Source organism: Elgaria multicarinata, chromosome 1 (assembly GCF_023053635.1).
Source record: "Elgaria multicarinata webbii isolate HBS135686 ecotype San Diego chromosome 1, rElgMul1.1.pri, whole genome shotgun sequence".
In the NCBI taxonomy this organism is placed as follows: Eukaryota; Metazoa; Chordata; class Lepidosauria; order Squamata; family Anguidae; genus Elgaria; species Elgaria multicarinata.
Genome location: NC_086171.1, coordinates 124,727,267 through 124,754,950, shown reverse-complemented (window position 1 = coordinate 124,754,950; position 27,684 = coordinate 124,727,267). Strand labels below are relative to the sequence as shown.

General features: G+C 42.6%; 1 protein-coding gene across 3 annotated transcripts in view; it reads left to right on the top strand.

The window, feature by feature from the left end:
- Positions 1-27,684, top strand: part of DPYD (dihydropyrimidine dehydrogenase) — a 608,504-nt gene that overhangs the window by 12,942 nt on the left and 567,878 nt on the right. For 2 of the 3 annotated variants that reach the window (XM_063136158.1, XM_063136141.1), the window contains exon 2: positions 24,702-24,812. The exons of the other annotated variant lie outside the window; for it this stretch is intronic. In XM_063136158.1, coding sequence (XP_062992228.1) covers positions 24,702-24,812 — 111 coding nt within the window. The remainder of the gene's footprint in view (positions 1-24,701; positions 24,813-27,684) is intronic. 3 annotated transcript variants of the gene reach the window in all.

The following is a 27,684-nucleotide window of genomic DNA, read 5'->3' as shown; positions in this document are numbered from 1 at the left end:
GTACCACATATTGCTGGTGGTTGCTCACAGAGGCCTGAGCACTCTGGATGGCATTGGGGGAGGGGGGGTTTCATGTGGCAAGTCATTTTCAAACATTATGCTTGTTGCATGTGAAGCACTGGCACGCCAGGCCTCTTTCTGGCAGGCTCTCTGAGGAGGCTGTAATGTTTGAAAAGGCTCAGAGTCAAATGTATTTTACCAGCGTCATGACATTCAAATAGCCTCCATGTTTGTTGATCACCCTGGGGGTGGTGTTTTATGTAAATGGGGCCTTGTTCTTGGGACCTAGCCATCCTACATAGCAGGTAGAATATTTCAGTGTCTTTACTTAAACCGTCCAGGAGAAAACGAGCAGGCTTTGTTTGTTTAACCCTTCAGCAACAGCAGCAGAATTCAAAACAAAAGCGTCCTCCCCCCCATTTCACAGTTGCCTAGCAACCTCCCTCCCCTTTATTAGCATACAGTTTAATACCTTTTTATTAAAGGACTAAGCCGTGTTACGCATTCTTGTTCAACCCTGTGAAGGTTTTGGCAAGCATTTCATTTGGCAGAAAATGGTAGTGGGGAGTGCGGGGTAGGGGGGAGATATGTGACTGGAAATAAAATAAAATATTTTGCTTTAAAAGCACCCTGAACAGATAGCATTGTCCACTGCTGCACATCCATTTCTTATTGCTTTTGGTTGAAAACTCTCTATATGGCCGCTGAGGTAAATCTTCACGGAACTGAGGCTGTGTCCCCATGCTTACCATGGCTATGAACACAAGTCTCTCTGCACAGAAATGCTTTAAGACTCTTCCTTGTGGTCAGATGGCTCGCAATTTGTAAAACTGTCTTGGGACTTTAATAGGAGTGCTTTATTTATTTATTTTTTTAAAAAATCTTTTTAATACATTTTAAAATATAACAAAGTTAAAAAGAATGCAAATAGTGCAAAGCCTTTGAGTGGACATCTGGAGAATCGCTGTAATTTACAATTAATAACACAAGGGGAAAGGCATGAGAATAATCTAGGGTACACACGAGGAGTTTTTTTACTCCCATCTTATCATGGATCTTAACATTAAAGTGAAAAGGCTGTCGGAGGTAGGCTTAGGACCTGCTGGGTCTGGTGCAAGGAGGAGGCAGACTTCAGAAGAGTAACTGAGGCAGCCTCAGGCACTGCAGCTATCAGTTCATAAGAGGAGGTAGTCTGAGGAAAGCAAAGCACATGGAGCTGCCTCAGGCTCTGTCTGTACTGGCCAGTTGGTTGGAGATATGTTGTAGGAAGCCTCAGTGGCGCCAAGGCTGCATGGTGGGACTTGAGAATAGGGATAAATGCATCCCAGTCTGGATTATGCAAGTCCAGTATAATAATTATTTTTTGTGTAGCTGCAGGCTTGCCTGCTGGAGTCCAAAGAAATATTCAGTCTCATTTCTGATTTGTGATGGGCCACGTGAATAGTAATAAAAAGAAGAGGATGTAGCCCAATCCACAGTTGCATCCTGTATTTCCCACTGTTTTTTTATGACTTTCTGGCCCAGTGTCACCTTTTCAAAACTTGTAAGAACAGTTTGGCAGAGAAAGTAAAGGAAGGGATGAATTCCTTTACCGTCAGCTTTGGATGCAGAAGGCCTCTTGCTTCCTCTCACCATTCATCTTCTTGTCCAAGGCCCAGAGATGTGTATTTCCCCCCGGCATCCGGAAGTGTCTCAGTTGAAGGCACCCATTTTAAATGCACTCTTAAATTGAACTGGTGTATATACAGTCCCGTAAGAGCATTTTCATTGTGACGACCAGTTTTAAAGTTCCCAGTGTTTAGTCTCTGAAATAATTTTGGTTCCCCCCCCCTCCCCGCAATTTTGAAATGGGAAGTACTGGCATGTTGGCAGTTGTTTTTGGTTTTGGCAAGTCTCTCTCTCTCTCTCTCTCTCTCTCTCTCTCTCTCTCTCTCTCTCTCTCTCAGCCCCCCACCCCACCCCACCCCACCCCACCGGGTGCTCTTAGGATTCTATCAGGAAACTGTAATGTTATCCAGCTATGAAATATGTATGCACCAGAGACCTTGTTGTGGAATGGTGCTACAGTTAGAAGAAACCAATCCTCAAGTATAAAGTAACAATTTGGATAGCCAGTGGCTGGCAGGACAAAATAAATGAGTAAGGTTGATGAGGTTCACTCATTTTTGGCTAGTAAGAACTTCACCACACATAACTAAAATAATTGCTGTAGTTACTATGGGTTCAGTTGGGGATCTATGGGATCTATGTAGTCAGGTGAAAAGTTTTTTTTTTTTTTAAAGATATAGACTAGTAGCTAGGAAAGTGGCTCTTTCTTGAGCATACCTCTGGTACCACATTGACGTTGGCAAAGAAACAATGCATAGCCTTTTGGTAGTGAATTTGTTTCAGTTAACACAGCTTCAGAGAACTAAGGAAATATGCTATTTTATTATTGGCATTGTTAGCTGCTTTGGCCTATTTTTAGGAAAGGCGGGTTATACGTTTTAAAATTTAAATTAATGAATACTGCCATGCTCCTGGTGGGCGGGAAGCATTTAAACAATCTTGTATGAGTTGATCCTCTTTGAAAGGCTACAGGAAACATTGTGCTACTCTTTCTTGAGCAACAGCACATGTGTACCTGTTCTAGTACTACTCCCTTGTTATAAAATGCATAGAGGGAAGGTGTACAAGACTGCCCTGCTTGAACTGAGCTGTGTGTTTCCCCCCCTTCTGCCTGGTGGTAACTTTCCATGCTTGCTGCTCAACCTGCATCGGAAGTGGCTTGCAGCAATGTGCAGCCTTGCCACATCTGATAAATGAGATGGGCAACCTGTTCACCATAAGCAGGCAGCCAAGAGAAAAAACAGCCAGTATGAACAGGTGATTCTTTGCACTGGTATCAGTAGCGGGGTGGGGGTGGATTGCAGATGAACACCTTCACACATTAAAAATGCACACAAGGGGGTTGTGGGCCCATGCAGGCTTGCAGGGGTTGCACACCTGCTGGCCATGTTTTTGGTGACTGTGAGAAGAGCCCCTGTTTCACATGGAGAGACTCTACGCATGTACATTGGCACGCATGTAGGGCCCTTTCTCATGTGGCTGGTGGTAGCATCAGCAGCTGTGCCATACTCATGCAGCCTCACAGCTGCCTCACATATGGTTTTAAGTATAAGCGGGGGTTGCATTCTATCATATTGGTGGGTGGCCAAACATGTTGATCAACTGAAAATACTGATACATATGTGTTAATGCAGAAAGCATGATGATTAAGAGAAGCATCAGTGAACAGGTAAGTCTGTGGTTCAGATGTCAGCTCAGCTATCAAGCCATTTTGGTGTCCTTAAGGCAAGGTGCTCTCTCATTCAGTAATGCCCTCACCTTTGAGCCAATCTCTGATAACACCAGCTGAACTCATGAGATTACTACACCTATAGAAAATATATACAGAACCTGACACAACATAGAAACCCTGTTACATTTGTTTATTGTATTTGACTTTCTCCTCTTTTCTGTGTTTGTCTTCCATTCCTGCTTCTCCCCCCCCCTCATTTTTTCCACCCAGGAAAACCTAAATGGCAGCTTAAAGTTTTGATGTAACCTGAGGTCAGGATGCTACTCAATGACCTAAACTGGGGTGGGTAGAGTTAGATTGGGATCTACTGATAGATCTCTGGATTTGCAGTATATTGGTAAGGTCCTTTGATTCACAGTTGTCTAATAACAGCAGCTCCCCCCTTTGGGGGAGGATCTACACACCGTCGTGAAGGTGCTTGCGTGCGCCTGCAGTGCACCCCAAAAATCATTGTGTAGATCCTGCCAGAAGAGGCGGAGGTGGCGGCAGCGGCCCCGCATCGCCCCTCGCAGGGATGGGGTGAAAAGTTTCCGGGCGGCTCGGCGGCTTCGCTGGGGAATCCGGCCGCATCCTTGTCGTTGCTGCCGCCGCCGCCCACCTCCCTGTTGGCTTCCTGCTGCTGCCAAGGCTGGCGGGGAGATCGGCGGTGGCGGCGGTGGCAAGGACGCGGCCGGATTCCCCAGTGAAGCCGCCGAGCCACCCGGAAACTTTTCGCCCCGTCCCTGCGAGGGGCGATGCGGGGCCTCCTCCTCCTCCTCTGCCTCTTCTGGCAGGATCTACACAATGATTTTCAGGGCGCACTGCAGGCGCACGCAAGCGCCTTCACGACGCTGTGTAGATCCCCTCTAGGTCACAGAAAAAAATGCTTGAGGAAAAACAAGGGAATTTTTGTGTGAAAGGATGTGTGACCTTGGTTCTGGCACAGGTCACAAATTCCTGGGCTGAGTGTGAGTTTTGAGGCACCGTTATTCCTTCATTCTCAGGCCGTAGCTAGACCTAAGGTTTATCCCAGGATCATCTGGGGTTCGTCCCTGCCTGAACACTGGATGCCCTGTGTGGCACTTAGATGAGCAGGTTTGACCCCAGGACAATCCTGGGATAAACCTTAGGTCTAGCTACAGCCTTAGTTATATCTGTCTGCCTGGGCCACTTTTTGCACCTGGTTCCTCTAGATGGACCTCAGAGGCCTAGTAAAACAAATATTGCCCCGGAATATTTTACAAAGGTTTACAATACAAATTTTCATTTTGTTCACAAGCCAGAAGTCTGCCTGCTTAGGTCTTTCTGGTTGTAAAGGTTAACTATTTTGGAAAGGTTACCTGTTTAAAAACGGATTACCTGTTTTAATGTAAGTGAGTAAGTGAACACTTTTCTGAAATATGTCTAAACATTGTTCATTTCTCCATGCAAGAGTGTGTATGAAAAAATTGCATGTGTTTAAGACATCCTATTTGTAACCCAATAGCCCTCAATTTATGCTAATAAAACTGTTATACAAACTCCACCATCATATAACTAATCTCTCTCTCTCTCTCTCTCTCTCTCTCTCTCTCACACACACACACACACACACACACACACACACACACAGAATCAGTCCTCATTTGTATTCATAAGGTTTATATGCTGTAATTGCTGAATATTGGAAAAACAAGGGAATTACCTTTTTGTTCCCCAGAGGCAGACTCTATGCTTCATCGCTGATCTATGGTGCTTATGACATTTTGAGCAGAGTGTGTTCTGAGCTGTCATACAACTTGATGCCAAAGCATTTAAAGATTACAGTCTCATGGACCTACAAAGAGAGAAAATGAAGATCAACTAAAAGTAAAAATTGTCTGCAGCCTCTGCTTTTGTGCCATTGATCTGGACCATTTTTATTTCTTCTGCTTCCCTCTTAGGCAGCGGGTTTTTTTGTTGTGATTTGTTCAGTACAGATATCTCTGAGTAGGCATATTTGTGTGTTCTTCTTTTCCTTTCTTATTTCAGTCATTAAAATGCTTATGAGATTCATAATAGTCCTACGGGAAATAGCAAGGTCTGTGTATACCAAAGGTTTAGGGTATTTTAATTCTATACATTTGTATCAATACTAAATTAAATTAAACATTTGTAAATTAAAATTGGAGGCACACTTCATGTTTCCATCTGAAAAGGTATACTTTTCTGTCCTAAGAGTTTAGCCCTGTGTTTCTCCTACTCAGGGAAGGACTACATAGCAGAAGTCTTGGACCCCACACAGAAGAATGACACATTTCAGTGGTGTAAAAAGCATAATCTCTTACCTGCTCTTTTGCATTGACTTGTCAACAGAATGCATACAGTGAAAACACCAGATGCACCTCAATGGGGAGGAAATTTTACAACATCAGGGCCACCACAGAGAAGGCCTCCCCTGATGATCTTGGGCTGGTCTGTCTTTATGTTTTTACATTTAGTCAGCACTAACTGAAATCATTATCCAGAATCATGTAAAATCAAGGGAGTTAAGCATTGCAAGTAGTTAGGCAAGTGAAATAATCTTGGAGCAGAGTCCAAAGGGGTATGATTTGGGGGTGAGGTTCCCCTGTGAGTTTCTGGACCAGAACTCCTGGATATTGGTTGCCTTGTAAAGGATGCCATAGCAAGTAGGACTTCTGTGTGTCATTTGCAGTTCCCTGGCGACACCCTGGTACATATCTCTCAAGTACAAGATGCAGCCTAGCAGCTGGCTCTGAGGAGTGAAAAGCTTGTTCATCCACCATCTATCTCAATGACACCTCTGTGTAATTGTATATGTATATGAACTTGCGATGGTGCCTGGTGCTGGCATTGGAATGATGATTCATGCTGATGGGCAAACCTGACAGATTGGTATGGAATGCTAGCATAAGGCCACAGTTTGCACTTTCCTGGCAGCCCAGCTGTTATGGCTGGTTTGCTGGTGTGTCAGTTGATAGGGCTTTAGAGCATTAGTCTTAAAAATTACCTTCTAGAAAGCTGCATGAGTTGGCAAAAAATAACTTCACTAAATTTGTTGCTGATTAAACTTAAAGCAGCAGTAACTTCAGTACTTATTTGTCCTGTGATTGAAATCTGTAGACCATTAACTTTTCACCAGCTGACGCATAGCCATCAAAGTTTGTTTTGGGTTTTGAATAAACATTTTATAAACTTTTTCAGGACAGGACCTTTAATCTCATGGCAGTTTGGATATTAGCCAGGTTAAGCTCATAGGAGGTAGCCCAAAGAAAAGAAAAACAGTACATATTGACTTCATTGATTCTAACTCTCTTGAAATATTATGTAGTTAAAAAAAGAAACTGAAATGTATGGGTGAGAAAAATCACCATTTGCAACTGGAGTGTTTTTAAATTACTTTTTTGGGTGTGTGTGTATGTGCAAGCGGGGGTGGGGTGGGTGGGCAGAATGGTGATCTAAAAATAGACTGAAGTTTATATCCAGGCCCAATTAAACAGCACACATTATGCATTCTTTGCAAATCAAAGTCTCATTCAAAAAAATGTAAAGCCATATTAAATGGAAAATGTAATTTCACTTATGCTCACACAATGTTTTCATGGCATTTGCCCTGGAGTACTTGTGGTGTATTTCTCTGTTATGCTGGATATAAGCTGCAGCTTTTTCCTAGCTGATTCAGTCTTGCTTCTGAGGAAATAACACTCTGGCTACTGCTAGAGCTTTTATCTTGTGTCTAAGGGCAAAATACACGTCCATTTCCTAATAACCCATTGCAAAACACACTTCCAACCCTCCAGACTACTGTCTGGGAAATTGGGTGGTTCCTGAAAGGTACTGAAGTTGGGCAATGGTCGATTCTGACAATAGTGATCCAGAAACAAAGAACTCGTCATCCGCTGAAGGTAATTGCAGACTAAGGGCACACCCTTATGTGTGTCTGTCTAGACAGAAAAAGTCCTACAACTCTTATCTTTCCCCAGCCAGTATGTTGTGCTATAAAGAGCTTGAGATGTTTCATGTGAATAAGCCACCAAGGCACATGCTGCCAGGTAAGGCCAGCTCACCCTGTTCCCAATATTTTGGATGAAAATTCTTTCTCAATTCCAAATTGGTAATTGTGATGTAAGCCATTCAATATTTTAAAGAGAAAATTAATTAGCTGTGTCTTTATGTAACCCAGCTCTAACTGGGGAGGGGCCGTAGCTCAATCGGAGAGCAGTGCTTTGAATGGGGACGGTCCCAGGTTCAATCCCTGGCATTTCCAGGTAGGTCTAGGAAGATTCCTGCCTGAAATCCTGGAGACCTGCTACCAGTCAGTGTTGACAATGCTGAGCTGGATGGACAAATGCTTTTTACTCAATATAAATCAGCTTCCTATGTCCCTCCCTTCACAGATTAATAGACACAAAGACAAGATAATGTTTAGTGAAGAGAGTTTGCAGTCCCAAACCTGTTAAATTTGATGCCTAATTACACCAGCAGTCAGGCCAATAATTTGCTTAGGCTGAATGTTTATTGCTTTAATACTTTGGATCTGTCTTAATACTTCTCATTAGCTTTCCTGTATTCCTCTTATCTTTGGGTTTATTTAAGCTTCAAAGTTTTGTCCTGCCCCACCTTTTGATGCTTGCTGTTAGTTCAATAACAGTCTTACCGTTTTAGAGTAATCCTGTGATCTAGCTCTTGAGACTTTTCTGTTTCATACAGCAGGCGAGCTATTGTGTATTTGAATGCTTCCCCACATAAAACACTTAAATATTAGGGGAATGTTTGGTTCTAGTATTTCGCCCTAATAAAAGAAGGCCCATGAATGTGGAAGGCTAATCTATATTTAGGGAGCCTCTTTTTTCTTTTTTCCCTTCTTTTCAGGGAAACTTTCAATCATTCATATGTCACCACAAGCTCCCACATGCGCAGTCTGAAGTGGTACCATTTCAACAGGACTCTGCCAGGTGAATATTCTGAATGCATAGATAGTACTGAACTATACATTTAGCAAACACGCAGGATTCTCAGCTCTATGATTGTCTTCAACATGCATTCCGTCCATTCCGCTTTCCCAGTCTTCCCTGCAAATGTCCCCGCCCACACTTTGCGCTTCTGACGCAGACATGGTTCACATGTTGCAACAGGTTTGTTAAACTCTGGGTTGCTGGGACTGAACTGGGAGTGGGTGAGTTTGCTAGTTCTCACCGCCTGATTGTTCCCATTGGAGCTGGGCAGAGCTGAAGAATCCCTAGCTTGTTTATCATTAAGTCCAAACCTGGAATTGCACGTTCTTGGGGGATGAACAACTCAAACTTGTAACCCAAGAACAAAGCAGAAGGTAACCTCTTGCTCGATGAAAAAGTCCACCCAGTGTGCGGCCGCTGTAAAGAAGGCAAACTCCATTTTAGGCATTATAAGAAAAGGAATTGAGAATAAAACGGGCAGTATCATACTGCCCTTTTACAAATCTATGGTGCGACCACAGAATATTGTGTACAGTTCTGGTCAACACACCTAAAAAAGGATATAGAGCTGGAAAAAGTGCAAAAAAAGGGCAACAAAAATGATTAAAGGGCTGGAGCATCTCCCCTATGAGGGAAGGTTACATAAACTGGGATTGTTTAGCTTGGAAAAAAGGAGGTTAAGGGGAGACAAGATAGAGGTGTACAAAATTATGCATGGTATGGAGAATGTGGATAGGGAGACCTTTTTTCCACTCTCTCATAATACTAGAACCTGGGGTCATCCCGTGAAGATGATTGGTGGGAGATCCAGGAAAAATAAAAGGAAGTACTTCTTCACATAGCACATCTTTAAATTACGGAACTCACTACCACAGGATGTAATGATGGGCACCAATTTGGATGGCTTTAAAGGGTTTTTTTTTTTTTTTGATAAATTCCTGGAGGCAAAGGCTATCAATGGCTACTAGCCCTGATGTTTGTGTGCTTTCTCCAGTATTTCAGGCAGTAAGCCTGTGTGCACCAGTTGCTGGGGAACATGGGTAGGAGAATGCTGTTGCACCATGTCCTGCTTCTTCATCCCTGGCTGATGGCTGGTCGGCCACTGTGTGAACAGAGTGCTGGACTAGATGGACCCTTGGTCTGATCCAGCAGGGCACTTCTGATGTTCTTATGCTTGTTCACTAATAATCTGCAATTCTGGGTTTAGACATGGCTGTTTTGACCTACTTAGGGGGCTTCCATCAGGCAGTGGATTGGCCATTGTGTGAACATAATGCTGGGCTAAATAGACACTGATCCAGCATGACTTTTCTTATGTTTTTATGTCATGCTAAACAATCCAGGAATGCAGCATCCCTGGATTGTTTAGCTCTGCAGGAGCTGTTGAATCAGTTGCAAGGTAGCACACTTGCATGCTTCCACTTGTTCATGGAGATGTCTATATTGCAGGGATAACCCAGCGGCGGCTGTGGATCTGCGCTGCATTGGTTAGATGACGCAGGCGCATCTTCGCAGCCACAGTGCAGCTTTTCCGCAATGCTGCGATTTGAAAAATCAGAGATTTACCTCGACCTTTTCAATCGGAGTGACATCGATATGATGCTTCCTCCATCTGATGTCACTCTGGGGCCAATCCAGGGGCAGCGCCTGGTGAAAGGTGACCAGCGGTGGTTGCCTTCCACCAGGAAGAAGGCAGGGGCGGCTCTGGTACCTGGATGGCTGCTCAGAAGCCCCGTGCTCCCTCCTTGGCATCAGGATTGCATGACTCTGCCCCAGGAGAGGGACAGCACAGAGTTTGAGGTAGTTCAGAGATACCTCTGTGTCTTTGTTCTGCCTTTGACATTTCTGTTCATTTGTAATCTTCCGTATAATCAGACTGGATTGGGCCAGGCAGAATGGTGCCTTCAAGATTAATGGTTTTCTATGAAGTGGATTAGAATTCTGAAGTGGGAGCAACTTGTCTTTATCAAGTGAATATAACATTAAGATGCATTGAGATGTTTAATGAATTTAACTGAAAATAAATATTTTGTGGATAATGCATTAGTAATGGTATTCGTTATCATTTAGTAGTATACTGGGAATAAATTACAATGTATTGAAATGGCTTTCTTTTATTGAAGACACTAAATTGCATTTCTGAATTCATGATGTGGAGTTCATCCATTGGCGAGGCCTGTGAGAACTTCTGTTCCTGTTTCTCTTAGCAAAATTTGTTCTATTAATCCTCCTACTTGATTCTTTCTCTCCCCCCGCAACTTTTAATATGCTGTTCCAAAAATCAGATACACGTTATGAAAGCAATTATTTATAATGAGCCTTTGGTGCCCTGCCAGATATTATCAGTTCAGTGTCAAGCCAAAGAACTCATTGGAGTGGGCTTAGGTCTTATTCAAAGTATGTTGAAACTTTAAATTTAGTAAACTACTTGCAGGGTGGTGATTTTTTTGTAGCCATATATGTATTTTTATTGGGGAGACAGCATGCACATGTTGGCCTGGTAAGCATGATCCGTGGGGTTGATCATGTGAACCTGGGTCCATTGACTCAGTGGCTCTTGGAAGCTTTGTTTCTAGTTTTGAGGGGTTCTATTTGTGTCCTATGTGCTGCATTTTATTTTATTTTATTGGTTATGACTGTTGGCTCTGATTTGGGTGGAGCTGTGAATCCATTCTGGGGCGATAGCTAGATGGGGTGAAATCCTGGGGTGATTCCTGGGATTGTCCCTGTGCATCCACTTGTCACACAGGGGATCCCGGGTGGGGGTTGGCAGAAGGATCGCCCAGATTGAAGCGTCATCTTGGTGGGCTGAGCAGTGAGGGACCAGGAAACCTGACAGAACTGAAGCAATGTGGCATTAATAACATTAAAAAATGAGGTACGCAACAGTGTAATCAAAGTTGGGCAAATCCTCTTTGTAGCCCGAGACAAAAAGCCCAACAGGTGCATTCCCTATCTTTCTTTGGCTTGGAGTGAGTGAGTAAATCAGCTTCCACAAGAAACCTTCTTGGGTGCAATGTCCCTGAAAAGAGAGGAGGTGCCATGGCCCCAGTCTGCTACACAACCCAACAGCCTTAGGGGCCCCAGTCCTTTCAATTTGCACAGGAGTTGGGGAAATGGTACAGCAGGCATCTATGCACAGAGAGAGAGGATCTCACACGTTTCGTCTCTGACATGTCTCAGGGTTGTGGATGGTGATCCCAGACTCCAGTTTGCCAGGTGAGTTTGCCTGCTTCTTCCCTTGACGGGAAACCTGCACAAAGTAAAAAGTTGCACTTCTTCCTCCTTCCTCCCTTCCTCAATCTGCTGCAATCTCCACTTTGCTGGAAGAATGTCTAGTACAACCTCTACTAGCATATGTGCCTTCCAGATAAGTTGGGCTGCAATTTCCATCATTCCGCACCAGCATGGCCAATTCATAAGCTCAGATCTCAATGGTGCTCAAGTGATTGTTACCTGATCAGAAGATTAATTTCAAACTCAAATAAAACAGATGTTTAGGGAAAATCCTTGGATACTTATTTCTCACTGTGGATCAAAACTCTTAAGATACTTAGCTTAATTGTTTTAATCTGCTCATTATTTTGGAGGGGGGAAATCATATGTGCCAATTGTTCTCACTTGGGAAACAGATGTACTTTGTAATATTCTGAATGCTGCTTGCTGTGAAGGATAAAGTGGAAAGTGGTTTATTAAAAAGTGGTAAGTGCATGAATTTAACCTTCCCCCAGCATGCATTCCAAAGCCCACCATATCAATTAGGGTTTGATCAGATGGCTGCATTTCCTATTGGTGGATTTTTGATGCAGCCCCCTCTCCCCCCAGTGTGTGTGTATTTGGTGGGAGCCATTCTAAGTGAGAATCTTTGGTGCATCTCATTGGGAAATGCCCCATCTGCAAGCACCTTTAATGAATCTTTGTTGATACATTTAAAACCCTGTTGCATAACTTGGTACCCTCCAGATGTGTGAGGCTGCAGCTCCCAGCATCCCCACCCAGCATGGTTAGATTGATGGAGGTGTAGTCAAACACATCTGGACAACAGCTTGTTGTGGGGGGGGGCCCTGATTTGAAGCCTAAGAATACTTCAGAACTGTGCAGGATTGTGGATTAATTTTCATGGAATTTAAACTTGACCAACTTTCTTTGCATTTGGACCTATATTTTTATTTATTTATTTATTATTGCATTTGTATCCCACTTTTTTTTCCTCCAAGGAACCCATAATCTTAATCCTCCTTTCATTTTATCCCCACAACAGCAACCCTGTGAGGTGGGTTGGGCTGAGAGTCTGTGGCCATAGCTAGACTTAAGGTTTATCCCTGGATCATCCAGGGGTCAAACCTGTTCATCTAGGTGACACACAGGGGATCCAGTGCTCAGGCAGGGGCGAACCCTGGATGATTCCAGGATAAACCTTAGGTCTAGCTGTGGCCTTAGACTGACCCAAAGTCACCCAGTGGGTTTCCATGGCTGAGTGGGGACTAGAACCCAAATTTCCCGACTCCCAGTGCAACACTTCAGCCACTACACCACATTGGCTATATAGATTGTGACCATGTCCTAAAACTTCAATCCACTAATTCTAACTTGCATTTGTCACCTCTCATTTAGATGAAAATGTTACTAGTGGTTCTCACCTGTGTAGTGGAGAATCAACTTACATTTGATAAATGAATATTCTGGTCTCAAAATATGCAAGATCGTATGAAATCCGAATCACAGCCAACATATTTTCAATAGTTCTAAGTGAATTGTGTGCTCTAAAGCAACTTTCTTCATGTGTCTATTTCGCTCTGTCCACGTTATGCTTAAGCACGTTATGCTTAAATATTAATGTTCCTTCGTTTCTCTTTTTTCTTTGTGTCACTTTGTGAGGCCTTGGCCCTGAGAAGTGAATTTCAGTAAATAAAAGGATTCAGTTGCCAGATTTAAAGTGCTGCAAGTATTTGGAAATGGCATCTGAAAGTAATAAACCAGCATCCCTCTTATTGGCTGTGATTAGACATAATGATATACCAAAATTGCTGGGAATTCTGGCTTATTTGTACTGACCAGCACTGCTTGATCAACCCCATTTGGCTCCTCCCATTAGCAGGAGCAGCTTCACTAATCTAAAAAAAAAATGAGGAATAAACATTCCCATTATGTCTGAACTTGAACCCTGTCTGATTGCTCTTCTAACAAACCAGGAATAAGGAAACCAGCTTTAAACTCTGACTTATTGCTTATCTAACAAACCAGGAGTAGGAAATCAGCTTTAAACTCTAGCTTCAGACTTTGATTTGTTAGGGGAGCAACCAACCAGTAGTCTGCATTTGCATATAATGGATTTTTTTGGTTCCTTGTCAGTTTCTGGATATCTCTTGGACAGAACCCAGTCCCACAACAAAAATGGAAATTTGGGGGGAAATGGAAATACGTGTGACTCTTACTATCCTAAACATGTTTTGTTGCAGAGTATCCAGTCTGGGGAGGTTCTGCATCAGGCCTGCTAACTTCTTTCCCAGACCCTGTCCCCTCTCTCCGGCAAGGAAAATCTCTTACTTCTGCACAGCTGCTGATTCGAGATAATAGCATTTCCCTGCAGGGGAGAATGGGCAGAGCTGGAGAAGAAGGAATGTTTAGGAAATGGTAAAACTTTGACAACATCAAATGCATCATTTATAACTTAGCATATACACTTATTTTGCTGTTCAGAGCATCGCTATGTTTGCTTATTCAGCAGTAAGATGCACCATTTAGTGGAGCTTACTCCTAAGTAAAGTATGCATAAGATTGCAACCTCAAAAGTAGGAATTATTTAGTTTTGTACAACCAAAATTGCAAACGCACCCAATACTAGAGAGTGAGAAAGAGATGCAAGCTGCTGCACCGTATACTACCTAAGCATATCTATCTTAGTTTTTGCTATCTTTCTTGCCCCAACTGGAGGAATCCTCCTCAGAGGAAGAGCTAGAGCTCCCAGAAAATGAGGGTACCCCTGTTTAGTCATTGTCATCAGGCCATTGTCATCAGGCCTGTGTAGGTCCATCCCTGTGAGGCAGAGGCTAAGCAACCCTCTGCCCCCCCCCCAAGCATTGTCACCTCAAGCGGCAGACTGGCAGGGCGTCAGTGAGAAGGAGTGCTTGCTTGCCCCCCCCAAAAAGGGGGGAGGCTCTTATGTATTGCAGCTGGGCTCAGGGTAGTGCTCAACAGGCTCTGTGGTTAAAAGCCTTCAATGTCTGGTATTAGGAGCTAGGGGTGGCGACAGCCGACAGAAAACTCTGGCGTGGGCTGGTCCATGAAGTCACGAAGAGTTGGAAGCGACTGAACGAATAAACAACAAAGTGCTTGCTAGAACTACATTGTTCTATCAGCTCTGGTGCATTGAATCCTGTTTTCCAGACCTTGCCTTGTGATTGATGCTACTAACCCCTGGCCTCCTTCTTGACTTTGCTTCTGGACTGTGCAATAGCTTGAACTCATTGGACTGAAACCTGTGTGCCAGAACTTTTGCCTGCTTCGTTACTTTGCTTCTTGGTTAGTCCCTTCACTCAAAGTTTGCTGCAGCCAATGCAGGGCAATATCTAAAAAGTAGGAGGAGAAATGTTGAAAACACACTTTTTGTAATAAATCTTGTCTTTCCACTTATTCTGAAAGAGAAAATATATCATAGGATTTCCTCCCCTTTAGTGTCCAATTTGAAAAGAAAAAAAAAGTACTTAGAACTCCCCCCCACCCTCAAGCCTTCACATTTGTAGTCTGAGGGCTTTGCTAGACCTACCTGGGAATCTGAGCCTGTAGAGGGGCCAGCCCGTGCTAGAAGTAGCACGGGCTGTTGCTCCTGTCTACATGTAACATGCGACGGGGTAAAGGAAAGCCCCGTCACGTCGGCCATTTTTTTGTTTGTTTAAAGGAGTCATGTGTGCAGGAGCACACCAACGAGAAAGGTAGGTTTTTTGTAAAAAAAAAAAAAAAAAAGGTTCCCCGCTCCCCCTGCCCCCGATTTCCTCCCGTGATGTCCGATCCCCCGCCCGCCTGCCCGCCATGTCTGATCCCCCTGCCGCCCATCCACCATGTCTGATCCCCCACCCGCGCACCCACCAGCAATGTCCGATCCCCCGCCCGCCATATCCAATGCCCCCCCCATCGCCCCTGGGCTGCGATACCACCGATCTCCCCTGGCCTCCGTTTTCCGCCCCCGATCTCCCCTGGCCTCCGTTTCCCGCCCCTGATCTCCCCATGACCTCTGTTTCCCGCCCCCATGTCCCGTAGGCCGCGATTCCCACCCCTCCATGTCCCCACCGTAGCACTGATGCCCGCAGTGCTCCTGTGGAGCGCTGTGGCCTGTCTGCCGCTTTCCCCGGCTACTTGGGAGTAAATGCAGTAGACGGGGAAAGTGGCGGACCTGGCTACATGCCTGTGGTCTTGGGTTCAGCCCGAAACTGCAGGAAAAACAGGGCCAGAAGCGGTGCTGGTTACCCTGGGCCCAGGGAGGGTTCACCCCTGCCTCAGCCCGGGATACCCTGTGCATCATCTGGATGCACAGGGGTGAGCCTGGGGCTCGCACCAGGCTAAAGCCTTGTCTAGCAAGGCCCTGTGTGTCATTTACATGAACAGGGATGACCCCTGGACGATCCCGGGATAAACCTTAGGTCTAGCTAAGGCCAAGCTTTTACCCATAGTATATGAGTTTTTTTAACCTGTATTAAATTATTTAAAGCAAGGTTTTCACTGATTTTGAAAACTCTCTTCTGCTGGTGAAGGCCATGTAAGAAGTCCTATCTTCTGAATGTTGAAGCCCTTATGCCTCAACTACTCTGGCTTCCGAGGTTTTGCCAAGCATTGTTCACATGCTTTCAAACATATCTTTGCAACTATAAGGACTAGAAAGTTGGGAGGCTTTCTAAAATGAAAGCTGAGATTGTTAGGAAGCAGACTACCCACTACATGTTCTGCAGAATTGTTGCATCTTCACAGCCTTAGTTATATCAACTACATTCTACATTGCATGTGGGGAGATATTTTGTGTGTGTCTTAAATAGTCTCTTCTGATTTAACAGCCTTCAGATTTATTTTTGCGTTAATTAATCATCCTTTTCTCTTGAAAGGCACCTAGAACAAGTCAGGACTCAGAATGAGAAAATTATGATGTATGAAACGCAGCTGATTCCAGAGTTAGGTGCTTAGGATGACTGGAGAAGGCCATCATCTTCTGCCAGGGAATCTTTTCATGGTTTTTTTGTTTGACTTTTCAAAAGTTTTAATTGGAGCTGTTTTACATTAAATGTGTCACAATGTCAGGATAGGTTTTTTTGTAAGACCGCATGTGACTTAATGGAATTCTATTCCACAAGGCTTTCACTTCTGGTGACACACACAAAAGCATACAAAACATTTTACAATAGAGAGAGGATCAATCTGAAGCTTTAAAGCTATCATAAACCTATAATATAGATGAGAGAGGCAGAATTTTAGGGGAGGTTTTTTGTCAGACATAGATGGGACAGATTGCAATAGAGACCTAATATTATATCCATCTAAGACTGATGGCTTTTTAACGCTTAAAATGGGGAATGTAACTCATTTGGGCTTTAGAAGATAAGAACGTGGAATATTTCTGTAGTACTAAGATGGCTGTGAATGAGAATTTAACTACTCTGGTCTCACAGGTCTAGGCCTGAGCTAAATTTTCATGGGTTTTGATTGTCACATGGGAAACATGCTCTTTTAGTGGGGCAGGCTTTTTTGTACAAAAAGTAGGCAAGCGTTGAAAAATATATGTTCTTGAGGCAGTTTTATGGAACCATGGCTTCAACCTCTATGATCCTATAGCACTAGAGTGGCCATGTTTCCTACTTTACAGGGGACCCTCTATCTGAAAGGCAGACCAGTCTATGCCTGTTTTAAAGAAAAAGAACCATAAGAAGAGAGAACAGGGGGCCTTGAAGTTGCCCATAGTACCTGGACAACATGTTGGAAATCTACATTGCTTCCACTTTTTGGTCATTTATACATTTCAGGGGGCGGAATCACCAAAAAGTGGGTATAGTTTTGCATAAATTTTGCATATGCCAATTTATACGTATAGATGCACATTCAGAAATAATGACTATAGTTGAAACAGAAATACAGTACATCTCACCATATTGGGGTGGATTGTGACCAGGTGACCTATGTGCCTGCTCAGTCTCCTGTTGATGGGTGACTTGAAGGCCCACCCCTTCCATCTTAAGGTTGTTCATCTTTAAAGCAGATTCTGAAAAGTTGTCCAGTCCAGAGAGAGGATGCCTTAGAACAGAGGACTATCCTCTATAAAATAGAACACATTTACTTTTGTAAACTGCCCAGAGAGCTTCGGCTATGGGGCAGTATATAAATGCAATAAATAATTAAATAAATAAAATATCCATGAGTGTCAATAAATGCATTGCTTCCTTGCCATCAACAAATGTATTCCTGTTCCTAACCTGAACAGAAACTTCTGTACATACTGTGCCTTTCTGGAAATTAAGATCTTTAAATGAACTCCTGCTTCAAAGCCCATTACCACATGGCAGTAGAATTAGGGCTTTTTTAGTTGTGGCACCTTCCTGTGGAACTTTCTGCCTAGAGAGACCTGTTTACCTCAGACTCTTTGAAGTGATAAAGAGCATTCTATCTGGAAGAGGCTTTTCATTTCCTGGAAGCTGGTAATGGCCTTAATTATGATGTTATCCTAATGTTTATCTGGCTCTATAGGGTTGCTGCTTATTTTTATTTATTTTTATATGTAGATTGCCATGATGATATTGCTGCTGTTCACTACCAGAGAAAACCCACTTTTAGTGGAATGCATGTTTTAAGATGAATAAATAAAATTCAAAATTCACTTAGATATTTATAGAACCCGTTGGCTTTTTCCTGTGTTCCTCTTCTAGGCTGGGCTGAGTAAACTTTTGGCTTGCAGGGTCTCCTTTGTTTTTTGTTACTAGAACCCTGAAGTCTGTTTAACCAGAGCCAGGTATAAAATAATGGCTTAGTCACACAGGCACATGCTAAGAATTAATGGACAGGGTGCCTCTGAGCACATGCTCAGCCCAAGGTTTGGGATCGATACCAGAACCAAGGTCCCAAGTTCTTTCACACAAACCCCACTCCCAAGCGTTCTTTTTCAGCAACCTAATTTAGAGGGGAAACACGTTGGTTATTGCTCTTCTTAGACAATTGGGAGTCAAAAGTCCTTGCTGATTGAATGCAAATCAGCCAGAGATCTACCAGAAGATCCCGATCTAACTTTTGCCCACCTCTGTTGCAGCCATGACCAGCCATGGTGTATGCCAGCATCATTTTAAATTGCCTTGCGCACGATACTCCTGTAAGTCGTTTTAAGAAAAGACATTGGGATTGGAGGGTAGGAATGGAGAGTAGGTTAGCTTCCCTTATGTCCAATAGTTGTAATACCTAGGTTAACATCACTGTGCAAATGGGGAAACTAGCACAGAAGTTATAGTAGCCATAGTAAACTTAGGAATGCAGGAATTAATAATGGAGCATTTTTTCCAGACTCATTTGGATTTAGCAGTCCTCTGGGCCAGTGTTCGTGGTCTTCTTTCTAGTGTGGCACCACATTGTAGCGTTGTGTTGACCTCAAGCTATCCCTGCCATTTACAGAGGCTGTTATCCACAGGCCAATGACACATGAAAAAATTGAGAGTAATAAGCCTTGGTTGAAGCAAGTGAGCTAAGCTAGTGTGACTGGACTATTGTTCATGCTATGCATGAGATCAATTCTTGCCATAGTAGCAGTGTATAGAAACCTTCAAAGAAGGAGTCATATGTGATGATTCTGTGAACATGTACTTTACAGTGTGCATATGCACTGGGGAGGTAAGATTAGCTGGACCTTCATTAACCAAAGCTCTCTGGGCAGTTAAAAATACAACATAATTAAAACATAATATACAAAATTTTAAAATAATTTAAAGCAATATGTGAACCCCCCATGTGTACTAGCAAAATATGTTAATGGGGGATTATCCATGAACTGTAGTTTTACAGTGGTGGTGTCAGAAGTGGACATGGCCTTTTAAAACCCTTGATAGAATATGTTAGACTTGCTTAATTGGTTTGTACAAGCTAATTGGCTCTGAATTCCCCATCTGGAAAATGGGAATAATGGTGCCCTGCATCATTATGTAATTATGAAAACAAACAAGATTAAGCCCGGATTCACACATTCAGCTGGGGGAAGTACTGATATAGCATAGTGAAGAAGTGCTGTGTTTAGATGTTAAACAGAAGAACCACCAGCCCTGCAGTACCTCATAGCACTGTTGCCAGGGGACACAACAGTCTCCCAATGCCACTCCTGGGAGCTGACCTTCTGATAGGAGCAGAGTCATTGCATATATTCCAAATCATTGAGCCAGTACAGAAGGATACCATGGTGGATGGTATCAGAAGCCTCAAGCAAGAGCAGTAGGATTGCACTTGCCTTGTTTCTCTTTTTATTAAAGGGCATCTATTAGGGTGACCCAATTCATCCAAGAGGGTAACCCAAGGCCTGGCCTGAGCCTAGGGTAAAATGAGTCTAATTATTATCACCCAAAAGTACCTCCAATTGCTCCACATGAGCAATTGGAGGTACTCTTCAGAGGTATTTCTGGCTGGGTAGTAGTTGATGAGAATCATTTGGTCCAGGTTTGAATTCTATAGGTATGGCCATACCACTGCCTCCTTAAGGGCAACAGACAATACTCTCTTATGTGAAAAGCATTCACCACAGCCTGGGCTAACTTAGTCATACCCCTTTGGTTTGTATTGATCAGCCACAAGGGACAAGTGAGCACTTGGTTGGTTGCATTAGTGCAGGGATTTTGTCATGTCCTCAGGCTTCATCAACTGAACAACTGGAGTAGATGTAGCATTGGACCCCTTGGTTGTGTCTACCACAGTAATACCATCAAGATCACAGTGGAGGTGAATAATTCTATCCTTGAAGTGCTTGGCCAAAAGGTCACAGCAGGCTTCCGATGGATCCAAACCTCCATTCAGGGGTGGTAGTAGATGTTAAGAAACCCCAAGCTATGCTGGAGAGGTTCATTGGAAGATTACTTGAGGATGCAATGGAAGCAATGAAATAAGCCTTTTTCACTGCTGTGCAGTAGCCACAATTATGTGCCCTAACACTTATTCAGTCAATTTTGCAGCAGGTCTTCCACCATTTTGCACTCTAGCTGTCATCAGCCTTGTTTTACTTGCAGCTCCCTGGAATATCAGGGACCCAAATGTGCACCACAGTGCTAGAGAGGATACTCAGGAATGATTATGTCTCAGCAATACATAATACTAACATATTACTGAAAATTTCATACAAAAAACAATATTCAGGGAAATCACTTGCAAAAATCATAGGTCAGGCAAAACCAAGTACAGTAATATGTATATTAGTGTGTGTATATCATCATCATCATCATCAAACTGAGGTGGAAAAAGGAATGAATGTAAGATTAGAAACATAAAAAACAGCAAAGCTGTAATTGATAGATTTGTCCACCGCTATTATGCAGATAGGCGGCAGTAAGCATCAGAACTTTCCTCATTTGCAACTCCAAAAAGGAACTTGACCACATTTTCCGGTCAAAGCTGGCATATTCCCAGGCCTGCAGTTGCATAAGCATTTGAAAAATGTGTTCATTAGAAAAATTTTATTTTATAATGCATGCTTGCCATTCACTCCTCTCTTTCTCTCTGTGTGGAGGGGGAGCAATGTGCTACCCTTGGAGATGTGGAAAAAGGAGTAAAAGCACCACTAGGTGGTACGAGAGAAGAGACTATGGTGCTATGAAGTATAATAAAACTTCCCTTGGGGAACATGTTGTGGTAACAGCAAAATCCGTCCTTTGACCCTGATGTTGGGTAAGCTAGTCCTCCTGGCAGGAATTCCAAAATGGGATGCAGTGGGCGCGGGGGTGGGTGTAGATATGCATTGTACTCCCCTGGCCTCCTTACGATATACATCACCATCATTAGGGCAGGTGTTTTGCTAGTTAAATACGACAGCTATAATATGACAGCAATGCATTCTAATTCAGGCAACATATTTTGAAGACTTATTTTCATGATAAAGGGCTTTTCACGATTCACTCTTTCTTGTGCTCTGAATAGCTGGCAAGTATGTGTGGTAGCTGGTATTCTGTGCTAAATACCATTGCAACATTATTTCTAGTGTATGCTGCGCTGTGAAGCCCTATTAGATTTCAGCAACTGTTATACTTGGAACTGGCTTTCCTGACGCAAAATTCCAAGAAGAGTAAACAGGTTTCTTCCATATATATTTTTAACCAAATGGTGTCATACCCAAAGGAGTACATCTGTTGTGGTAAGATATTAGAAATATATTATTCAGTTCAAAGGCTGCAGAGAGACTTCTAGTTCATAGTACATTTCGCAATACTATGTTAAATGTTTATGAAACATAGAGTCTATGCAATTTAACATCTATAAACATAGCCTGTAAGATCAGCCTCTAGATGCCTACTGTGTATTTTAGCAGCTGGCCACACATCTGAGATATATGGAATTTCTGCCTCGGCCTGGGCTATTCTGCTTTATAATTGAAATTCCAGCTCATATAGGAGATTATACTCTGTGGCTTAGGGCCAAACTAGGCATTGTAGTGGCACAACCTATCTCCTAGCTGAAGATGAATCCAACACATCTGGTGGACACCACATTGGAGAAGGCCAGCCTAGCCACAGATATCCATAGTCAAGACTGGTAACTTTGGATTTCAAATACTGGCATTTATTTATTTATATTTATTTATTTATTTATTACATTTATATACCGCCCCATAGCCGAAGCTCTCTGGGCAGTTTACAAAGGTTAAAAACAGTGAACATTAAAAAGTATACAAAATTTAAAACCATCAAAAATATATTGAAACAACAGTATAAAACAACAGTATCCATTTTAAACAACAACAGTTCTGGGGTCCATTAAAAAACAAACTTAGCATATGTTGTTAAATGCTGTTAAATGCCTGGGAGAAGAGAAAGGTCTTGACCTGGCACCGAAAAGATAACAATGTTGGTGCCAGGCGAGCCTCATCGGGGAGATCATGCCATAATTGGGGGGCCACCACTGAAAAGGCCCTCTCCCTTGTTGCCATCCTCCGAGCTTCCCTCAGAGTAGGCACTCGGAGGAGGACTTTAGATGTTGAGCACAGTGAATGGGTAGGTTCATGTCAGGAGAGCCGTTCCCTCAGGTATTGTGGTCCCAAGCCGTGTAAGGCTTTATGTGTTGTCTGCAGGCTTGCCTTATGGCAGCATGATTACTAACTGGACTGGAAATAAGGAACCAACCTCTATGTTTTTGAAATGGCTACAGTAGTCTCCAGTCCATTTCTGAGCAAAATTCAAAGTGGTGATTTGGACTTACCAAGCCTTAAGTGACTTGTAATCAGTGTACATGATGGACTGTATTCTCTCACATATAAATCGGCTTACCCAGGTATTGAGATCAGCATCTGAGGCCTTGCTAGCACCTGAAGAGAAGCATGTGGGGAATAGAGGCAGGGCCTTTTCAATTGTGGCATCCCATTTGTTGAATTGTGTCCTCAGAGAGACTTGTCTGGTGCTACCGTTTTTTTTGGTGCCAAGTAAAAACTTTTTTTCTATTAATTTGGCTAGAATTTGTAGGGTTTTGTTTGTTTATGATATTTTTTCCTGGGATTTCTTCCCCTCTGCTTTGTTACATCTTGTTTTTATTGTTTTACTGTAGCCCTGTAACGTTGTTACACCTCCACATGGTACATAGCACTCTGGCCTTGCCTTCTATATCCCAACCCACCCACCCCTCAGTTCCAACTATACTGCATTTAATGGCAAAGTCTGAAAAGGAGTTCTGTTTGTGTTCACTTGAATGTGAGTAGAATTCGGCCTGCATTTGAGGACCTTGGTTTATGAGGGTCTCCAGTCAGGCAGAGAGTTCTACTTGAGTTTGAGCAAATGGAATTCCTCTTTGGACCTTGACCCCCAACGGGATAAGGTTGGAACAGATGGGGCAGGGCAGGGGCAGCATGTGCAGCCCCATGGCCCTACTCACTCACTCGTGTTCCCTGTTCAAGCTTAACAGCTGAACAGAACTTTTGTTTTAATGTTTTTATTATTGGAAGCTTCTCTGAGAGCTTTGGCTGCAGAACTGGTTGGTGGACAGATGCAAAAGAGGACAGGGTTGTTGTTATGTAGAAGAGGAAGTTTCAACAGCTGTAGCTTGTCACCGAAAGAGCAGGAACCTGTTGAAGAACAGCCTGTGAGTAACCACATTAAATATATAAATAGCAACATGTAGTCATGAATGGCAATGGCCTGAGGGCAGCCTCAGATGTGGAGGCAACCACAGTGCCTTCTTTAACATCAGAACTTCACGGCAGGTTGGGGTGTCAGTTCTCAGTGTCATCTACATGCTGTTCAGGAAGATGGAAGCTAGGACTGATGCCTTCACAGGCATGCCCTCTGACCATTAATGATGAGTGTTCTGCCAATGTTTTGAGCTATTTATTTCTGGCCATTCATTGGTGGGAAGTGGTGAAAAGAAAATTTTAGAGATGGGATGAAAGTGTTGGAGACACTTCTTAGTGTGTAGTGCTTGAAGGCTTCCCTTACTGCAATGAGGTGGTTGAGGTACAGTATGTATGTACGCGTGTGCTGTTTCTTTCCCCACAGAAGTCCTGTTCTCCTGTGCCTCACAATCTCCCTGGCTGCTGCTGCTTTCTGAAAAGCCCCTTCTCAGAACTTACCAAACCAATGAAATGCACACTTCCCTCACATGGCTGAATAAAGTACACCAGTAATTTTCAGCAGAATTTGAAAGAAATACATGTTATGTCAAGCTGCACCTTAGAGTAAAAACTACAATGTGTCAATTTTCAGCACCTTTTCACTTGCTGTATCTGTGGCAATTTGTAGCCGATTGGTTTGAGACTTTGCACAATTGTAGACCTCATCAAGTAGATTATGAATGGCAAGTTTCGGATCATTATTTTTATAAGCAGTAGAATTTTGAGGCTTAGAATGGTAGAACAATTTTCTGTGACTTACCTCAACTAGAGGGGCATGCCGGTGTCTCTTTCATTCGTACCTCCAACTTTAATAGTCAGAATCCAATTTCATAGAACCTATCAGAGGAAAGATGAGGCAACTTTAACTTTTTTTTAAAAAAAAAATGTTAATATTGATTTAAGTCAGTTTTAGACTGTAATCTTATACACACTTACTGGGAAGTAAGTCCCGTTGAACTTCATGGGACTTATTTTCCAGTAGTTGTGCATAGGATTGCAATGTTACATTTCTTCTTTTTTTTTTTTTTTAAATAAAGTCAGGGTGGTGTGATGTAGTAATTTTGCGAGTAAGAATATTTGATTGTTTCTTTCTGAACTTTGCACTTTTTAATAAAGTAAACCTTTTTCTCTTTTTCCGCAGAATATCCTAGCTCTAAACCCTTGCAAACAAACTCATGCGTCTTTGAATTCAACGGCAGCAAAGAAACATGAGAAAAAACACTGGAAAAGGAACGTGGATAAAAACTATTCAGTAAGTCCCATGTTTGTTTCTCCTCCCTTTGGAAAATGCTATGTCGTGGTGAAGGCTGAAATCCTTAATTGTACACAAGTCAAGGATACTTTTAGGCTGCATTCAGGTGTTCACATTCCTGAACCTCCAAACTGTAGTCTGTAATCATGATTTGGAGGACTCGATAAAGCCACTGTTTGTCAGTTCAGATGGCACAGCAAACTGTGGTTTGATGAAACTAAGGTAGTGTTCTATTAAGCCAAATGCAAGAGGAAAGGAGGGAACACTTATGCCTGCCATTCATTCCCAATATCTTGGCCATGGCTTGAAGCAGGGATGCAGACCCCCCCCAACCCACCTGGGAGCCTATTCCACCCTTCCAGGCTTTGCTATCCAGCCATATCCAGCACGTAAGCCTACTTCAGCAGGCTTTGCTATCCAGGGATTCCTCTAAGTCCCACCCCTGAAGGAATCCCATCTCAGCCTTGGTCCCTAGAGGAATCCTATTCAGACTTGGAAGACTGACAACATGATGTCTAAATTCAGCTGTAGTTTTGTTTTATGTTAAGATGCCAAATTATGTTCTTGGGTTAACTTTATTGTGAAAAATGCTATTGAAAGGAGAGACAAGCTAGAAAAATTGTTTAAATTATGTTCCCGGCTTGTTTTAGCTTCTATTTTAACGTCTCTAGGTATCTGATACTGCCTGTTTCTCTTCTTTTCTCCCTCTTAAGGCTGTTTCTACACCTGCCTTTTTTCCAGGGATCATCCTGAGATCATTTCTGTGCATGCAAATAACACACAGGGGATCCCGGGAGCAGGCAGGGGTGATCCCTCCATTTTCCTGTGATAATCCTTAGGTGTAAAAAGGGCCTAAGATGGTTATTACTTGTTAGGTCCCATTATTATTATTTTTGATTGATTTTTTTCAGTGCTTTATTGTGTGAACTTCCAGATTAGGAGGCCGACAGAAAGTTGTGTGTATTTTTCCATCCATCTCAGAAACTTTGTAATTAAATTTGCTTTAATGCTTTACCAGGCTTTCTCAAACATTGTTACAGGGAGTCTCCTTGTCTCAATTTTAAATGATTTGAGGATGTTCCCAAGACCCTGTAAGACATTTAGGGATGGATTGAGACCCTAGTACAGAATTGCAGGATGTGCGCTATTACCACCTAGAGTCACCTTGTACCCTGCTTTACAGAGGAGAGTCCTTTGTTTGAAGGGCTGTCCAGTTGAGGTCCAGTTTAAAAATGAAGAATCATAAAAAGGGAAGGCATTTGCTTCAAAGTGGCCCATCAGCACTTAGCACCTGGACAACAGAGTGACAGGAACACATCCTGCCTGGTTAGTCTTCCACTGTGATGAGATGTTTTGAATTGTTTATTTAAAATGTAGTCAATTCTTTTACTGAATTTGCATCTCCTGATATGCAAGGGTTATGCAAATCTACATCCTCTTTTGTCTCTCTTCCCCCACCATCTTTCTTGTCAATGTATAAGTGACTGTCCTATTATTAGATCAGCAGCAGTCTTGATTTGGGGCCAGGGGTGTGGAGGACTGTGCCACCATGGAATGCATGTGGAAATCTGTTGCTTGAATGCTCTCCAACATACAAAAATTCCCTGCACCTGCAACACCAACATGTCACAGAGAAGGCTTCTGGTTTTGCCTTCTACAAACATACGTGTGTGTGTGTGTGTGTAGGGATATTCTTGGTGGGTCTACTGCCTTACTTTTTTCTTTTTCTTTTTTTGCCAAAGTCACCTTTCCCCAGCCTGGTGCCCTGCAGATGTTTTGGAGTACAATCCCCAGAGTTCCTGAGCACTCGACGTGCTGTCCAGAGCTGATGGAAGTTGATGTCCAAAACATCTGGAGGGCACTAGGCTGGGGAAGGTTTTTTCAGCACCAAAAGTTGTGCTTTAAAAAAAAAGTACACACAATGGTAAACAGCTCTCTCTCTAATCATTACCTTGTTTCAATAGTAATTAGAGACACACAGGTGGAATGCTAGTTCTATGAATCCTTGGCCTTTTTAATCACAACTATTCAACCAATAACTGGTGTAATTTATGAAAGGGCATCAGAGGAGAGTACTGTGACATTTGATACTTTGGATTGTCTGTTTTGCCCTGCTCTTTTTGCAGCAATTTTCTCAAATGCTGAAAGAACAATTGTATGATTTGTAAAAACAAAACAAAACAAAACTACACAGAGAAGTATTCAAGTGATTGTGGAATTTGGAGAATGATCAGATACGTCCATATCAGTTAGTGCAAATCAGTTACTTTTCAACTGTTATGGATCAATCAAGGTCACTTTCAAAGATCTTTGCCTAGATTCAGAGGATCATTGATGGCATAATGGCATGCCCCCAAATCAAAGTGCTATAACAGAGATCAGCAATCATATGTTTAAATCTGATGTCAAAGTTGCTTAGTTAGCAATGTTTTTAAAAGGCTGCCAACACAACTGTTTTTTCTAAGCAAGTAAGTTTTGTGTTTGTGATGGGGGATTTCACTCTCTTGCCTGTTCAGCTTCCACTTATATTGCATCTGAAGTTGATGGGAATTACAGGTTCTTGTGCTCTCTGAGGATTTGGTTCAAAAGCTTTAAGAACAAACTAAATTCTTTTGATTATCTGCTATACTTTCCAAGTTGTTTGTATTTTTCTTGGTTGTATGCATAGTTGAAAGTCTTTATTGACTCTGCTTAGATTAAAGCTTCAATGACTAATGCGCTTGGTTTGAATTCACAATTGACTATAAAAATTTAGATAAATCCAGTTAGGAATAGAAATGTTTGAGGGTGTTTTCTTTTAAAGGTTGAATTGCAAAATAAACAGAATTTTATTCATATAACTTTGTTGTAGCAGCTACATGTGAAGGGAGGG